The sequence below is a fragment of the Onychomys torridus genome, chromosome 8 (genome assembly GCF_903995425.1).
Source record: "Onychomys torridus chromosome 8, mOncTor1.1, whole genome shotgun sequence".
In the NCBI taxonomy this organism is placed as follows: domain Eukaryota; kingdom Metazoa; phylum Chordata; class Mammalia; order Rodentia; family Cricetidae; genus Onychomys; species Onychomys torridus.
In genome coordinates, this window is record NC_050450.1 from 42,429,544 (window position 1) to 42,442,927 (window position 13,384).

Here is a 13,384-nt window from a genome sequence, read left to right on the forward strand (position 1 = left end):
TTTGGAAAATCGCAGAACCAAGCTTCCTCCTTTTGTTCCCACACAGAGGAATTCCAACGCCATCAGCAACTTGGTGGCTGTATAGCCATTTATCATATAGCTAAGGAATTTGAGCTCTCATGTACCAAACACATAACCATCACTGCCTGTGTCCTTGGGAGGCATCTGTGATTCCATGTGGCTGCCTGTGGCTTCAGGTGACATGCCTCGGGACTGGTGACTGACTACACGGCAGCTGGTGAGTCTTCCTGGTGACCTTGTGTGGCCTCCAACCTGACCTTGCGCATTCTCATTAAGTCTGGGCATTATCCAGTTTAGCCTCACCTAGATAGCCCCGGTCGCTCCCTCCTTCCTCGGCCTTGCAGACGTGACTCCCAGTGTCTACAAAATCATGTCCCAGGGGGCGTCCGAGTCAGCTGAGAACTGGTCCATCAGCATGTGCACTTCCTGGGACAGAAGTAAAGGACCCCGGCTGCCACTTGAGCCTGCCTAGCCATAAAGCCCTGGCGGCGGGTCGTGCGGAGGTAAGGGTCGTTCGTGGGTGGAGGTGCGCCCGTGAGTCCCCCCCTCCCCTACCCTCAGCCCGTTTTCCCCGGAACGTTGCGGGGCGGGCGGCCCGGCCCCTCCCCCAGTCGGGCTCGGCGGTTCGGACGCAGCTGTCTCCTGGCCCAGGAGTCCCGGCCGCGCTGCGGGGCTGGGAGTCGGGTTCCGAGAGGAGCGCGCGCCGCGCCCTCCCCCTCCCGCCGGGTCTCCGCAGCGGCGCGGGGAGGCGGGGGCTAAAAATACCCGGCGGCGGCGGCGGCGGCGGCGGCGGCAGCGGCGGCTCTGGGGCTGCGGGGCTGTGGGCCCGGGAAGCAGTGCGGGGCGGACTAGGCCCACTCGCCGACATGCTGACCTTCTTCCTGGTGTCCGGGGGCTCCCTGTGGCTGTTTGCCGGTAAGTCCGGGTCCGATCCCGACCTCCATCTCCAGGGAGGCTGTAGTATCTTGGCCCAGGATGCGGGTGTGACATCCCCACCTTGCGGAGCCCTCCGTTGCGGCTGCTGAGCGGTCCCTTCAAGGTCCCCGAGCCGGCCCCCAATTCTGGCGGTGGCCCCGGGCTGCGTTGGGGAAGCAGCTGTGTCAGCTCAGAGGAAGGGCCTTGCTCACTGAGACACCACTCCCCACCCCCCCATACACACAACCTCCCTTCAGTCCTCAAGCCCCTCTCCCCTTGCGGTGAGGACTGGTGATCAGATTAGGCCCCAAGCCAAGGGAAGGGCAGACTCCATGTCGGTGTCCATCTCCAGAGATCAAAACCCATTGATCTCTGTTGTTGCCCGCAGGTCCTGCGGTGGGTGAAGCCCAGAGCTGACCTGGGCTTCCTGAATCTAGCCAGAGCCTTCTCACTACCGGCCCCTGCTGCCCTTTAGCCAGAGGATAAAGATTGGCTGGTTACTTGCCCCTAAGCTCTGCCCAGGGCTGTGTCCTGGCTTCCCCTATTCCTTGCAGGAGTCAGCTTTCATCCCTGCACCCTCTGAGGAGGCTACAGGACCCCTGATGGATCCCTGCTTAGCACTCTCCCCAAATCCCTACACCCACACCTGGACTCTTTCCACAGCCCCCCCCCCTTCAATACTACTTCCCTGTACTGGCCTCTCCCCTCTCCAAGTCTCCAGCTAGTACCTCTAAAGGGTCTCTGTCCCAACCCTGGCCCCAACCCTGTGCAGAATAAGCCTGATAATTTATGTGAAAATGTTTGGCCCTTTAACTTGGTTACACCTGCCTAGCCCAGGGCAAATGCTCTATGCATGTTAGTATTTCTTATTTGGTATTCAGACAGTTCTACCAGAGTGGTGGCAAAGTTGTTTCTGAGCTAAAGAAAGGGCCAAGGGTGATGGTTTCATGAGGCATGTGTTTGGATTTTTAGTATTCATAGCAAAACCTAGTAGGTTGGTGGTGCTTCTTTTGTTGTTGAGGTTCAAAGACTGACTTACCCAATGCCATATGAATAATACCTGGAAGCCTGGAGTTTGAGCTGAAGTTTTAGCTGATCAACCCATGCCAAGTGCTTGATTATATCAGGCCTGAACCTGGGGGAATGATGGACCAGATATTTATTTTCCCCACCCCCACAGCTGTCCTGAGTTAGGCCACAGGGACACTTCCCCTGAGCTGGGGAGAGTAAGGCCTCTCTAATCCCCTCAGCTCCCTAAGCTCCTTCTGTCTGCTAGTGTCTAGTGACAGGCTGCTCAGGGCCACTCTGGTCTTGCTGTGTGTCCAACAGGCAAGGGCGGGCTAGAGCTGGGGTCGTGTCTAATCAAAATAACTGGTGGTGGTGGTGGTGGTGGTGGTGGTGGTGGTGGTATTTATTTATTGCCTCCATGATGAACAGCCTATGAACACCACTGCCCCCTCCCCCCAGTAATTGGTCCTCTTTGTCCTATTCCAGGAAGAACCCCACCCAGCATGTATTCAGAGTTTTGGTCTTTGGTTCTGAAGCTTTGGTCTTCTGTGGTTTTGGACGGTGTCAGAGGCTACGGGCCACACTTGTGATAGGAGTCATTACAAGTTCGTAAAAGACACCACTAACCAGGAGGGCTTCTTGTCTACAGCTGGCATACAACTGTCACCGATTCAGGCTGGCCTTATGTCATGCCTCCTCACTGAGGGGCTCTACAAGGGCCTCGGAGAGTCAAGTGGAGCTTTTCCTGTGGTAGGTGGCAGCTGCTTCCACACAGGCCAAGCTGTTCTGTTTGCTAGAAGGCTGAGTCTGATGTACAGTTTTTCTTCAATGCTATACTCCGGATACATTGAGGGGGCTTTATAGATCATGTGTCTGTCCTCCTTGGAACTAGATCTCAGGCTTTTTCTGGGAATGGAAGGATCTGAGAAATGCATGCTAACACATATACGCACACACCCCTGAGGATGAATTCTGCTTTGTAATCCAGGATCCCGGTGTAGCTACCAGGTTCCTGCCACTCAATCAGACAGGAGGGTACTCCTGAGTCAAGGTCACTCTTTCTGTGCTTTTTGCTACTTATTGTATCTCAAAGGAAACAAGGCTTGATCTGGCAAAAGTTGACCTCAAGAGCTCTCAGGGAAACTTGGGGGAAAGAGTAACCTGGAAGAGGGGCAGCCATGTGCTCTGGGTTGCACAGTACTTGACCATTCCAGACCTAACCTGAATGTTGAATTGTGAACAAAGAGACAATGATATAGGTCCAGCATGAGTCAGGTGCTCAGTGTGGTAAGAAATGTGCCCTCCAAACACCCAAGTACTCAGACAGTGAGAAGAATGGATTGGGACTCCTGCCCACCTCAGTGATACCTGTGTACAGACTGGAAAAGAGGTGCCACTCCTGATGGACACATTTCTAGAAGGTCACCCCTTCCTTTCGGCAGATGTAGCCCTGTACTCTTATACAAGGCCCAATCTGCTTAACCTCAGACCTGACCCACCAGGGACATCTATGTGGGCTTCTGCAGGACATAGGGCATTTGTCAGAGAGAGGTAGTCCAAATGTCAAATAAAGGAAGTCAGAGCTATGGAAAGCATGCAGAGAGAACCATGATGGGGTTGAGTCTTCAGGGTCTTCTGCCTTGAGAATCTGGGTTGTTGGAGGGGTCCTGGAGATGAGGATTTTTATCAGGGGGCACAGAAGAGTCCTCTGTTTAGACACTGTGGCCAGGCTGAGTCAAGAGGAAGAGACTGGAAGCCAGGAGTGTTGTGAAGGACTGTTATGTTATGAGAATAGATGTAGCCCGAGTTGGCCTGAGTTGGGACTGGGCTCCATAACAAGGCAAGGATGAACCTCCAGTCCTGATCCCTGCTCTGGGGACATAGACCTGGCCCTACTGAAGTGAGGCATGGCAACAGGAGGCTGAAGTGACAGGTATCTAGCCAAACAGGTGCAAACATGCACAGCCTGGCTCAGAGCCCCATCAGAGCCCATCCACCCTTAGCCTCAGGGTCCACTAGGGAAATGACTGGCTTGAGGCCTGGGGCAATCGAAGGAAGCCCCGAAAGGTAGCTAAGAGTTGGGATTGATGGTGGTACTCCTGGAAAATTAGGCATTTGGAGCATGGCTCCCAAAGGAAGCAAGTTTGAATGTGCCTTTGCCTTGTGGGAATCCTTTGCCTTGTGGGAAGATTCTGATCTTTGAGCTGCTCCACACCCTGCATGGGAATGGTAAGGCAGCGCATGAGAGAGCAAGAGCTCGCTGACACTAGGGGGCAGCATCACCTGCCATCCTGCTCTTCGCTGATTTGCTGGGGTTTGTGGTTCTAAGGGCTCTAGGTTGACCTTCCTGAAGTTGAACCTGGCTGGACTTCAGCTGTGATAGAACTCAGGACTGTTCTATACACGAGGTAGTAAGGAGGTGGTCTGTCTTGTTCGCAAAAAGAAACAAAACTTTTCCATAGTAGAAGGTGAGCTGTTTACCTACCACGAGACACACAGTAGGCACTTGGACATTCGTTGATTTGGGGAGGGGTTGTAAACGTATAGTCTGCATTTCTGTTTCACCTTGTCAACCACCACGTTTCTATGATTCTGCAAGCTCCCCCCCCCCAGTCTTCCCACAATGCTGTCTTGCTGTTATCACCAACTTACACCATGAAGCACTGAGACCCAGAGAAATTTCAGTGGGAAGCAACTTGCAGAAGCTGAGGGTCAGAACATATTCTCGGACTTGCATCCCAGAGGAGAGCCAGGATTCTAACAAGTAAAAGTGAAGTAGAAAAAGAAAAGGCACTCTAGGCAAGAGGGACCTGGGGAGGAAAGACCGGCAACGGAAGTACCTAGGATGCAGGTGCAAGAGCACCAGGAGTTCAAGGATAGCTTTGACTACATAGCAAGTGCCAAGTCAGCCTGGGGTACATGAGATTGTCTCTCAAAACACAAACAGACAAACTGGAAGGAGTGCCGACTGCTCTGCCCAGAATAGCTGAGGAGAATTGCCAGCTGATGGCCTAACCTTGCAGGGGCAAATTCTGCTTGATCATTGATATGGTCAAGGCTGAGATGTTCGAGGGCTCCAGAAGGGAGAGAGGAATAATGGATGGATGGATGGATGGATGGATGGATGGATGGATGGATGGATGGGTGGATGGGTGGATGGTGGATGGTGGATGGGTGGATGGGTGGATGGGTGGATGGGTGGGTAGATGGATGGAAGGGGGGGATGGCCCACAGCTGCATGATGGATGGTTTTGTAGAAGGGGGTTTTTCTGGGGGCTCTTGCTTCCTTGGAACTCCAAGGTCTGGTCTCCCTGTAGACAGGCATCTATGAGTACATTGTCCAGCACAACTGAGAAGGAGCCCCAGTCAAGGTCCCTGCCTTTAGCCTGGTGTGACCGTCTCAGCCCCTTACCTTGAAGGCCGGGCCATAGTTCTCATTCACTATCTGCTGGACCTCAGAATTTGTAGAGGAAGGAGGTACTATAGGAAGAAGTTGCTTTGGGCCTGGATGTTGTCTTAGGTTGCCTGGAGATGGCTTCCTGTCACTCACTCACCCATCAGGTGTGGTCATAGCCAAATAGTCTCCAGACTCATGGGAGACTCGGGGTCTGTGACAGATAGAGGTGAGAACAGGGAACACATGTTGGGACAGAAATTCTGAACTGAACTCCCCTATCTATTCCAAGGTCTAATCAATAATCTCAGATCCCAAATCATTTCATTCCAAATAGTCCCACCCGACCCTAGCCACCTGCTCTTCCCAGAAATGTCCTTTATCTCCCCACCCTGGACTAGGCATTCAGCTAGAGGGCATCTGTGGAAGGTTGAGAGTGGCTAGCTTCTGGCTTGGGTCCTGTCCAGTCCAGCCTGCATTCCCAGCTGGCTGCCTCTTAAGGTTCTGGAGCATTAACAATCGAAAGCTCAGTTTCCAGACCCTGGGATAAGCAAATCCAGATTGGTACGCATTGGAACCAGGAATCAACCCAGTGATTGGTGGCCACTGTGGGAGGGGAGAAAGAAGGCAACCCTGGTTAAGTGGGCAGCTCTGAGACAAACAGCATTAACTCACATCCAGAGCTGTCTGTCCCACTGATACCGATGGATCTGGGAGGAATAAACGGGACTGGGCCTATTATCAGCCCTATTTCTCCTTCTAATGTTGGACTGTTGGGACTTTGACACTCATGAGAGATCTATCTGCCAACCTATTCCTGCCCTAGCTCTAGTGGCAGACCATTGTGAACTTGGAGGCATGAGCAGAAAGGCCGATCAGCATTTAGGTCAACCTGGACAGCAAGGTCAGCCAGAGGCTATGTGGCATTATGGTCAGAGCTGAAACACAGAGAGAGTAGCAAGGTAGGATGTGGGCCAGACAGTGAGATCAGATAGGGAAGCGACTAGAGGCTGGACAGGGTGTTCTCGGGCCAATGGAAGGAAGATACTTACCAACGTGGAGGTGGGGGTGTCAGGTAGAAGCCATCTGGGCTGGCAGAGACTGCCTTGGCTTCAGAAGTAGCTGCCTGCCCCTCTGTTCTGTTTCCAGAGCTGGGGCTACATGAAGCCTCCTAGACTCTAGCACCCTTCTTAGCAGACAGTGGTGGTGGCAACTGTACCTCCCAGCTGATAGGATGTGGTTTTCTGGGGTACACCTTCAACTCACCCCTACTCAACTGCCACTCTGCTATCTTCTAAGCCTGGCCATGTCTGGGGACAGCAGTCCTTTCCTTGGCCAGTAGACTAGTTGGGGATTTGGATATATGCATTTTTGGCATCCCTGCTGTAGGCCAGGCAGCAGGATAGGTGTGACTTGTGAAATTCCCATTTTCTGGGCCCACAGTGACCTCTCTCCTCCTTTTCCTCTGCCTCTTGATTCTCCTTCCGGGATGGTTCTCTGAACCTTCATGGAGACACATTTAGTATCTTAGTTTCATAAATATGCTCTGTGACCACGACCTAAAGTAGGAGACAGGCGGTTAATGGCAGGTGGCCCATCACCTACCAAGGCTGTGCCTTTTCTTAAAGCTGCAAAGCCAGCAAGATCATATGCCTTGGATTGTAGTACCTCTCACCTCTTGTGTGATTGCAGAATGAGCTGTTAAGTCCTCTCAGGCTAAAGGATGCCTGCCTGCTGCATCACTGGGAGGGGGGAGGACAGGGGGAAAAAAAGAGCAGGATTCTGAGTCTCACATGGGTGCTTGTGGGATTCAAGATTTACTCTGTGGTTGATGGACAGGTCTTGGTGATCCTGGGGTATCAGGGTGTCAGAGGTGAGGGGTCAGAGGGACAGTGACCCATTGTCACCCTCATCAGCCTGAGGAGTTCCCCCAGACCTTTTAAGGACCCCTACTTGGACCAAGCCAGGAATCCTGGCTTCAGTGCAGAAAAGAATTTCAGGACCAGCCAGTCAATGGCGCACAGTTGAGACTTTAATAAAGATACTTTAACACAGGCATTGCAAGGTTAAGAGGAAGAGAGGCTCCCAGAAAGTGAGACACAGCCGAAATCATGAGCTCCAGCTTTTCAGAGAAGAGTCATGATGCATTGTCTGTATATCTATACACACCATTGCTCTCAAGTTATAATGCAACAGGTTGTTAAGAAACCTTCACCCCCTTTTGATATGTGAGGTGGGTCTGAGATGTCTTGGATGATGTTATACTCTGATCACATGAAACATGACAGGCATCACTGGGGGTGCACAAGGGCATTAGTACATGACCTTTCTATGTAAATGGAGTTTCTGGTGAGAGTCCTAGGAAATCACAGGCTTACAGCTGGGAAAGGCAAAAAGCCTTTAAGCAGGTGTTGGTTGTGCTGGAAACCTTGCTTGTGCTGTTGTTTCCCAGCGCGAGGCTCCGACTGTATTCCAGAGTTGGGGGCCCTGTGCCTCTCCTCATATCCACCCAAATTTCCCTGCCTTTCTACCCTGCCTCAAGAGAGGCAACATGGGCACCAGGTGGAGGATGTGCATGGCCCCCGTCCTTAAAGATCTTCTCTGTGCACTGCAAGTTCTTGTTGATAGCCCTGCTCTCCTCTGTCCCTTCCTTGGCATCCATCATGAACACCACAAGAGTTATCCAAGTCTCCTTATTAAAAAAAAAAAAGAAAGAAAGAAAAGAAAAAGAAAACAAAACAAAAGCAAAAACAAAACAAACACAAAAAAACCAACCAAACAAAACAACCTTTGTTATCTCCAGCTCAGCCATCGCTGCTTTTGAAAAGGACAAAATCAACATCTTCAGAAGGGATGGTCCTCCTTGTGGGCCTGACCCTCCCCCTTGTGCTTTCCTCAGTGGCCACAGAAGTTTCTAGTGTCCTTTGCAAAGATGTCGGGCTCTTTGGATGGGAAGTCAGGTTTCAGGGATGGGTACCCTCAGTAGGTCAGCACAAACAGCCTCCAACAGCATTCCCTGGGCCGGCTGGGCCTCACTCCGCCTTGGTCTGAAAGAGATTTTTGTTTTCTGGTGAGAACAGCCCCAGCCTGACCTGGCTGCAGGAGCCAGCAACAGGAGTGCAAAGCCTTTCATGTGACAGGCCCAGAGTGGAGTGAGGCAGGCCTGCCAGCCAGCAGCAAGCCCTCCCCTGCAGCTAGGGAGGCAGGGCAGCCATTTGCATATTCCCCCATTCATCCTGCCCTTGAAAAGGAGGCCTGAGTTCCCAGTCCCTGGCTCAGCCAAGGACCCAGAGCTTGAGCCCCAAGTTAACCCTGTGGGCCTTCACTGCTGCTATGGGGCCAGAGGCTGAGGCAGTGCCAGCCAGCCCTGCCCTGCGTGCTGATGCAGAAGGTAGCAGACTTCTGTTGATCAGCATTGCCTTCTGCTGCAGTGGAGAAAATTCCCTTTAATTTCTTCCTGCAGCAGCCAGAAAGGATAGCAATTTATCTTTGTCAGAAAATGTACCTTGAACCCAAGGGAAGATTGAATCAATGCTTAATGTGTAAGGTGCGCGCGCGCGCGCGCACACACACACACACACACACACACTTGTACGTATGTGGAAGTGTGGGGTAAAGAAGCCAGGTGGGTTCCAGGCTACAGCAGTGGCACTCTCAGCCAAGACAGAGAAACACAGCTTGCCTGGGACACTTTTGTATCCCTAGGCCTCAGGGTACTAGATAGTAGTCAGGTGACCTACAGGCTGTGCCTTGGAAGGCATGGCATACAGTGCCAGCTGTATTCTCTTACCTTCTGTGGTAAAGAGCCTCTCGCCAGCCTAGCTTCAGGTCCTGGTCCTTGGTACAGCCAGGCTTGGATCCCTTCCCCACACTAAGGGATCTTGTCAGGTGCCAACAGCTTTCAGGCTCTTCCTATGACATACCAACCCATTGTGTCACTCGGTCCTAGCCTAGCTGTCCTCTATGTCCTACACTGCAACCCCACCCTTGCTCTTATTCTGTAAGGGAAGACGTGTCTCTGGCATTTCTCTCTGAGCAGGTGTCCCCCAGAGAACAACGATGTCCTTAAATGGCAGGCAGACAAGCAAGCTGCCCTTCAGCTTCTCCCTCCCACCTTAGGAACCTCAAGTGTGTCTTGCCAGGAACCTTTCTACCTCAAGGAGCATGGTCCTAGCTAGAGGAAGCTGTCCCATCTCTGCCTTGACCATCTGCAGTTGGACTCTTGGGCATGTGTTTCTGCCAGGAGAGTAGATGTGTCCTTCACTGAGCTTGAACTTGCAGCATTTATGGTGTGTCCCCAGTCCAGGCTAGCAATGAAATGGATCCCTGGCCCTAAGGCCAAGGCATTAGCAATCCTACCGTGGACTTACCTGTAAGGGGAAGGATCATGATGCCGCCTGGGACTTGCCCTCCTGCACAATGAGACCTGGCCAGGAGTGTCCCTCTACCTGTGTGGTGACCATGGCCCTCACCAGTATCCCTGGAGTTCTGCCTACTGTCCCAGTACAGTGTGGAAGGAGGAACAGTGAAGGTTCAGTCATCCACAGACCCTTAGTCCATCACAGCCATCATTCCTGGTCATTCTACCCTGTAGATAGTGCCAAAGGGGCGGCTGCCATTCTTTCTATCTCTCTGGTCTGTGATTTTGCTGTGCCTGGGTGAGGCCGAGGCTTATCTAGGCGCCTGTAAAAAGACACTGTGTTTCCCTTTGCTACTCTGATCTCAAGGCTGCTTCTATTTCTGAGTCTCTGAAAGTGCAGTCTGAGCCTGGCTTCCTAGTCTGATCCTCACAAGTGTGTGGCCATGGTCTCTGGCAGGAGTTTGGGGGTGAGTGGAAATTTTGAGAGATGCTGTCTTGAGGATGGGCGTGAAGGTTGGTGAAGGCAGGTGATGGAGACATGGTCACGGTGAGTCGGGGTAGCCAGGGAAGTGGTTCTGTAAGCCTCTGTTGGGCCTTTCATGTGAGGCACTTCAATCACCCTGAAGAGAGAGCTATAATTGGGCTCCCCAGAGAGATCAGGCGGGAGTCACTTGGTAACACAGCAACCCTATCTCACAAGGGATACACAAGGGGCCTCTCCTGGCAATGCCTGAGTTGGGAAGGCCTGTGTCTCAGTCATCTGTGGCTCCGTGAATCTAATTAAAACCCAAGAGGAAAATGGAGTCGAAGCCCCTCTGTCATGCAGACTTGAGCTTGAATCCCTGTGCCAAGGAGACAGTTGCTAGGCCCAGCGGGGGTTGCTGCACAGCCCTGCAGGTTGTGGTTACTCAGATGTGGCCATGAGGCAGGAGTTTTTCTAACCCTGGCAACTCTCCTCAGCTCCGTGCCCCTTGGCATGCAGCACTTTCCACCCACCAGAGCCCTGGTTGTGGCCACTGGATTTCCTGTGCCTTAAGCTTCCCTGAGAATCACTATAAGAGGTGTCTGTCCTTCTGAAAGACATGTCTCAATCTGTCCAAGGAAAGTAGAGGAGGGATGGCAAGAAGGTTCAGCAGATAAGGACACTTGCTGCCGAGCCTGATGGACTGAGTTTGATCCTAGGAACCCATGTGGTGGAAGGAGAGAATTGACTCCTGCAAGTTGTTCTCTGACCATGCATGCTGTGGTACTCTTGTAAACACACACACACACACACACACACACACACACACACACACACACACACACACACACTGAGCAAATTTAATTAAAAAAATAAAGTAGAAGATCCACTAAAGAAGAAGTGAAATCCAGCAGATTGGGGGATGCTAAGGCCAAGTTCTCTGGCCTCCAATCAATGTCTCAGGGGTGTGTGTCTGTCTGTCTGTCTGTCTGTCTGTGTGTGTGCAAAGAGACTTTGTCCTCTGAAAACTCATGGCCAATTTCCCTCCCAGACTAAAGACAAACGTGGGGTCAGGAAAGGCAGAGGGCTTGAGTTGAGGCCCTGACAGACTGGCAGAGTAAGGGTTAAGGCAGAGTTACTTGGCTTTGAGCTGGCCTGAGCTAGTACCGCCCCATGTGCAGATGAAGGGGGGGGCAGTGGAGGCCTTGAGGGGCCAACAACTCCTCACAGAGCTGCTCTGTGCCTTGGTCCCTGCAAGACTTGCTCCCACAGCCACCGGGGAGCGACTGTTCCCACAGTTAATGCCTCTACCACCACCCAGCTTCTCAGGGCAGGCGGCTGTTGCCATCAGCTGTCCCCAGGGGCAGGGCCTTCGCAACTTTTGTACTTTGATCAAGATGTGGTAACCTCTTTCCCTGGGCTCCATAAGCCCTAGAAAGGGAAGCTGGTTCTAGCAGGACCAGCTCAACCACCTCCTCAGTGCCTGGAGCCTTCTGGAAAGGTAGGATGTAAATGTATCACCTTTTGCGAGTTGTGTTGTAGCCCCTTTGCCTGGCCAAGACATGAAGTAACCAACTGAGCTAACTGCTCTCCACCAAGTGCCTCCAAGTGCCTGGCATCTGCTCCCTGCCCATGATTTTATTTGAGAAGAGGCCCTGAGGGGTTTGGTGACTTGCCCATGGCCACACAGCCATCAAGAGTCTAAGTCAGGATTTGAGTCTGGTCAGACCAGCTGAAATCCACCTTCTGGCTCTTTCCCCAGCTTGTTTACTAGAGTGCTGCACCCTGGGGCCTGGTGAGGTTGTGATTTGAGCTCTACAGTGGAGGTGAGGTGGTTCTTTGGTGATTCTATGGCTTGGTTCAGGTTGCTGTCTATTACTGAAGGCCGTCGAGGTTTGCAAAGGTCCAGGACCCCACTGGACCAGGCTGCACTGATGCTGAGAGGACCAATGTTGATTCTAGGGAAATCCATGAGGAGATTCAGAGGAGTGTGGACATCCTCAGGGCCAGCTTGCTGAGTCTAGACTTCAGGTCCTAAGGCAGTAGGGAACCAGATGTGGTTTTTGAGCAGTGGCATGAGAGAGTCACATCTGTGTAACAGGAAATTAACTTTGGTGCAAGTGTAAACACAGGTTAGAGAAAAGAGATGGATGAAGAGGCTAGCCTGGGAATCTGGGCTGCGCTAGGTAGTGGTTGGGCTGGGGCTCTGGGGTGGGAGAATGGTGAGGTTTGGAAGCTTTATAGGAGCAGTGGTTCCACACTGAAGCATAGAGGTAGCCTAGGAAGGCACAGAGTACTGGGGTGGGGGGCTGCAACAGCAGAGGCATCTCTCAAAGCTGACTCGCCCTCTCCCAGGGCCATGTCTACAGGGTTTGTGCTTGGTATCTTGCTACCGTTTTACTTTGTCACCTTGGGGTTGATGTATAGCCCATCATGGCTCCCTTGATTCTGTCCTCTCCCCTCCTTGATCACAAGGGGAATGGGCTTGTGCCACCCACCCCCAGGGCAAGCTTGTTGAGGGATGTCTCAGGGTCTCCAGCCTGGGCCACCACTTGGTATTCCTAAAGGGTCCTCGCTGGAGGGGAAACCTTGGGAGGAAGTTAGTTCATGCTGAGGGAGGGCCCTCCTGCCAGGTGAATAGTTATAAACACCCATAGCAGCTCGCTTGGCAACAGCAGCACTAATGATCCCCGAGGTATTGTCTGTAAACCCCCACCCGCCATAGCTGCTGCAACCAGAAAAGCCTCCTGGGGCGTGGAAAGAGGCAGCTGGACCTGGACCTCAGGGACCACCCCAGGTAAGAAGAGGTCAGAGCAGGCCAAGGCCGTGTCAAATAACCAGAGACCAGACTCCCAGAACCAGCCTCTGCTCTCCCCTCCCACATGCCAAGGGCTCCGTGGTGCACACTGGCTCCGAAGCCAGTGTCCTCAGAGGACCTGGACTCACAGCCCTGCCCTGCAGTGTCTCCCAGTTCCGAAGGGAATCTCAGAGTAGAAGCAAGTACCTCTGGCTCAGGAGGTAAAGCTGGAGAAATGGAACACTCTGGTTGCCAAGGAGGGGTACAGGCTGAACTTGGGACCAAAGGAGCTGTAGCCACTGTAGATGGCTGCTTAGGTGGACAGCCACCTGAGGAGCTGTGGGCTGTCCTTCATTGCTCCAGGTGGGAGGAGACTCACAGTGTGTGTAAGATGATGTGTAAGATGTGACTGATCCCTTGCTAGAC

General features: G+C 52.6%; 1 protein-coding gene across 5 annotated transcripts in view; it reads left to right on the top strand.

The window, feature by feature from the left end:
• Positions 1-436: 436 nt before the first annotated feature.
• Positions 437-13,384, top strand: part of Acsl6 (acyl-CoA synthetase long chain family member 6) — a 60,135-nt gene continuing 47,187 nt past the window's right edge. The window contains exon 1 of one of the 5 annotated variants that reach the window (XM_036196555.1): positions 437-524. Coding sequence is in view for 2 of the 5 variants with exons in the window: in XM_036196552.1 (XP_036052445.1) it covers positions 888-936 (49 nt within the window). In the remaining 3 variants the exon portion in view is untranslated. Of the gene's footprint in view, positions 525-799; positions 937-11,356; positions 11,663-13,384 lie in introns of those variants that run through there. The other 4 variants (XM_036196554.1, XM_036196552.1, XM_036196551.1 and 1 more) reach the window with 4 other exon arrangements.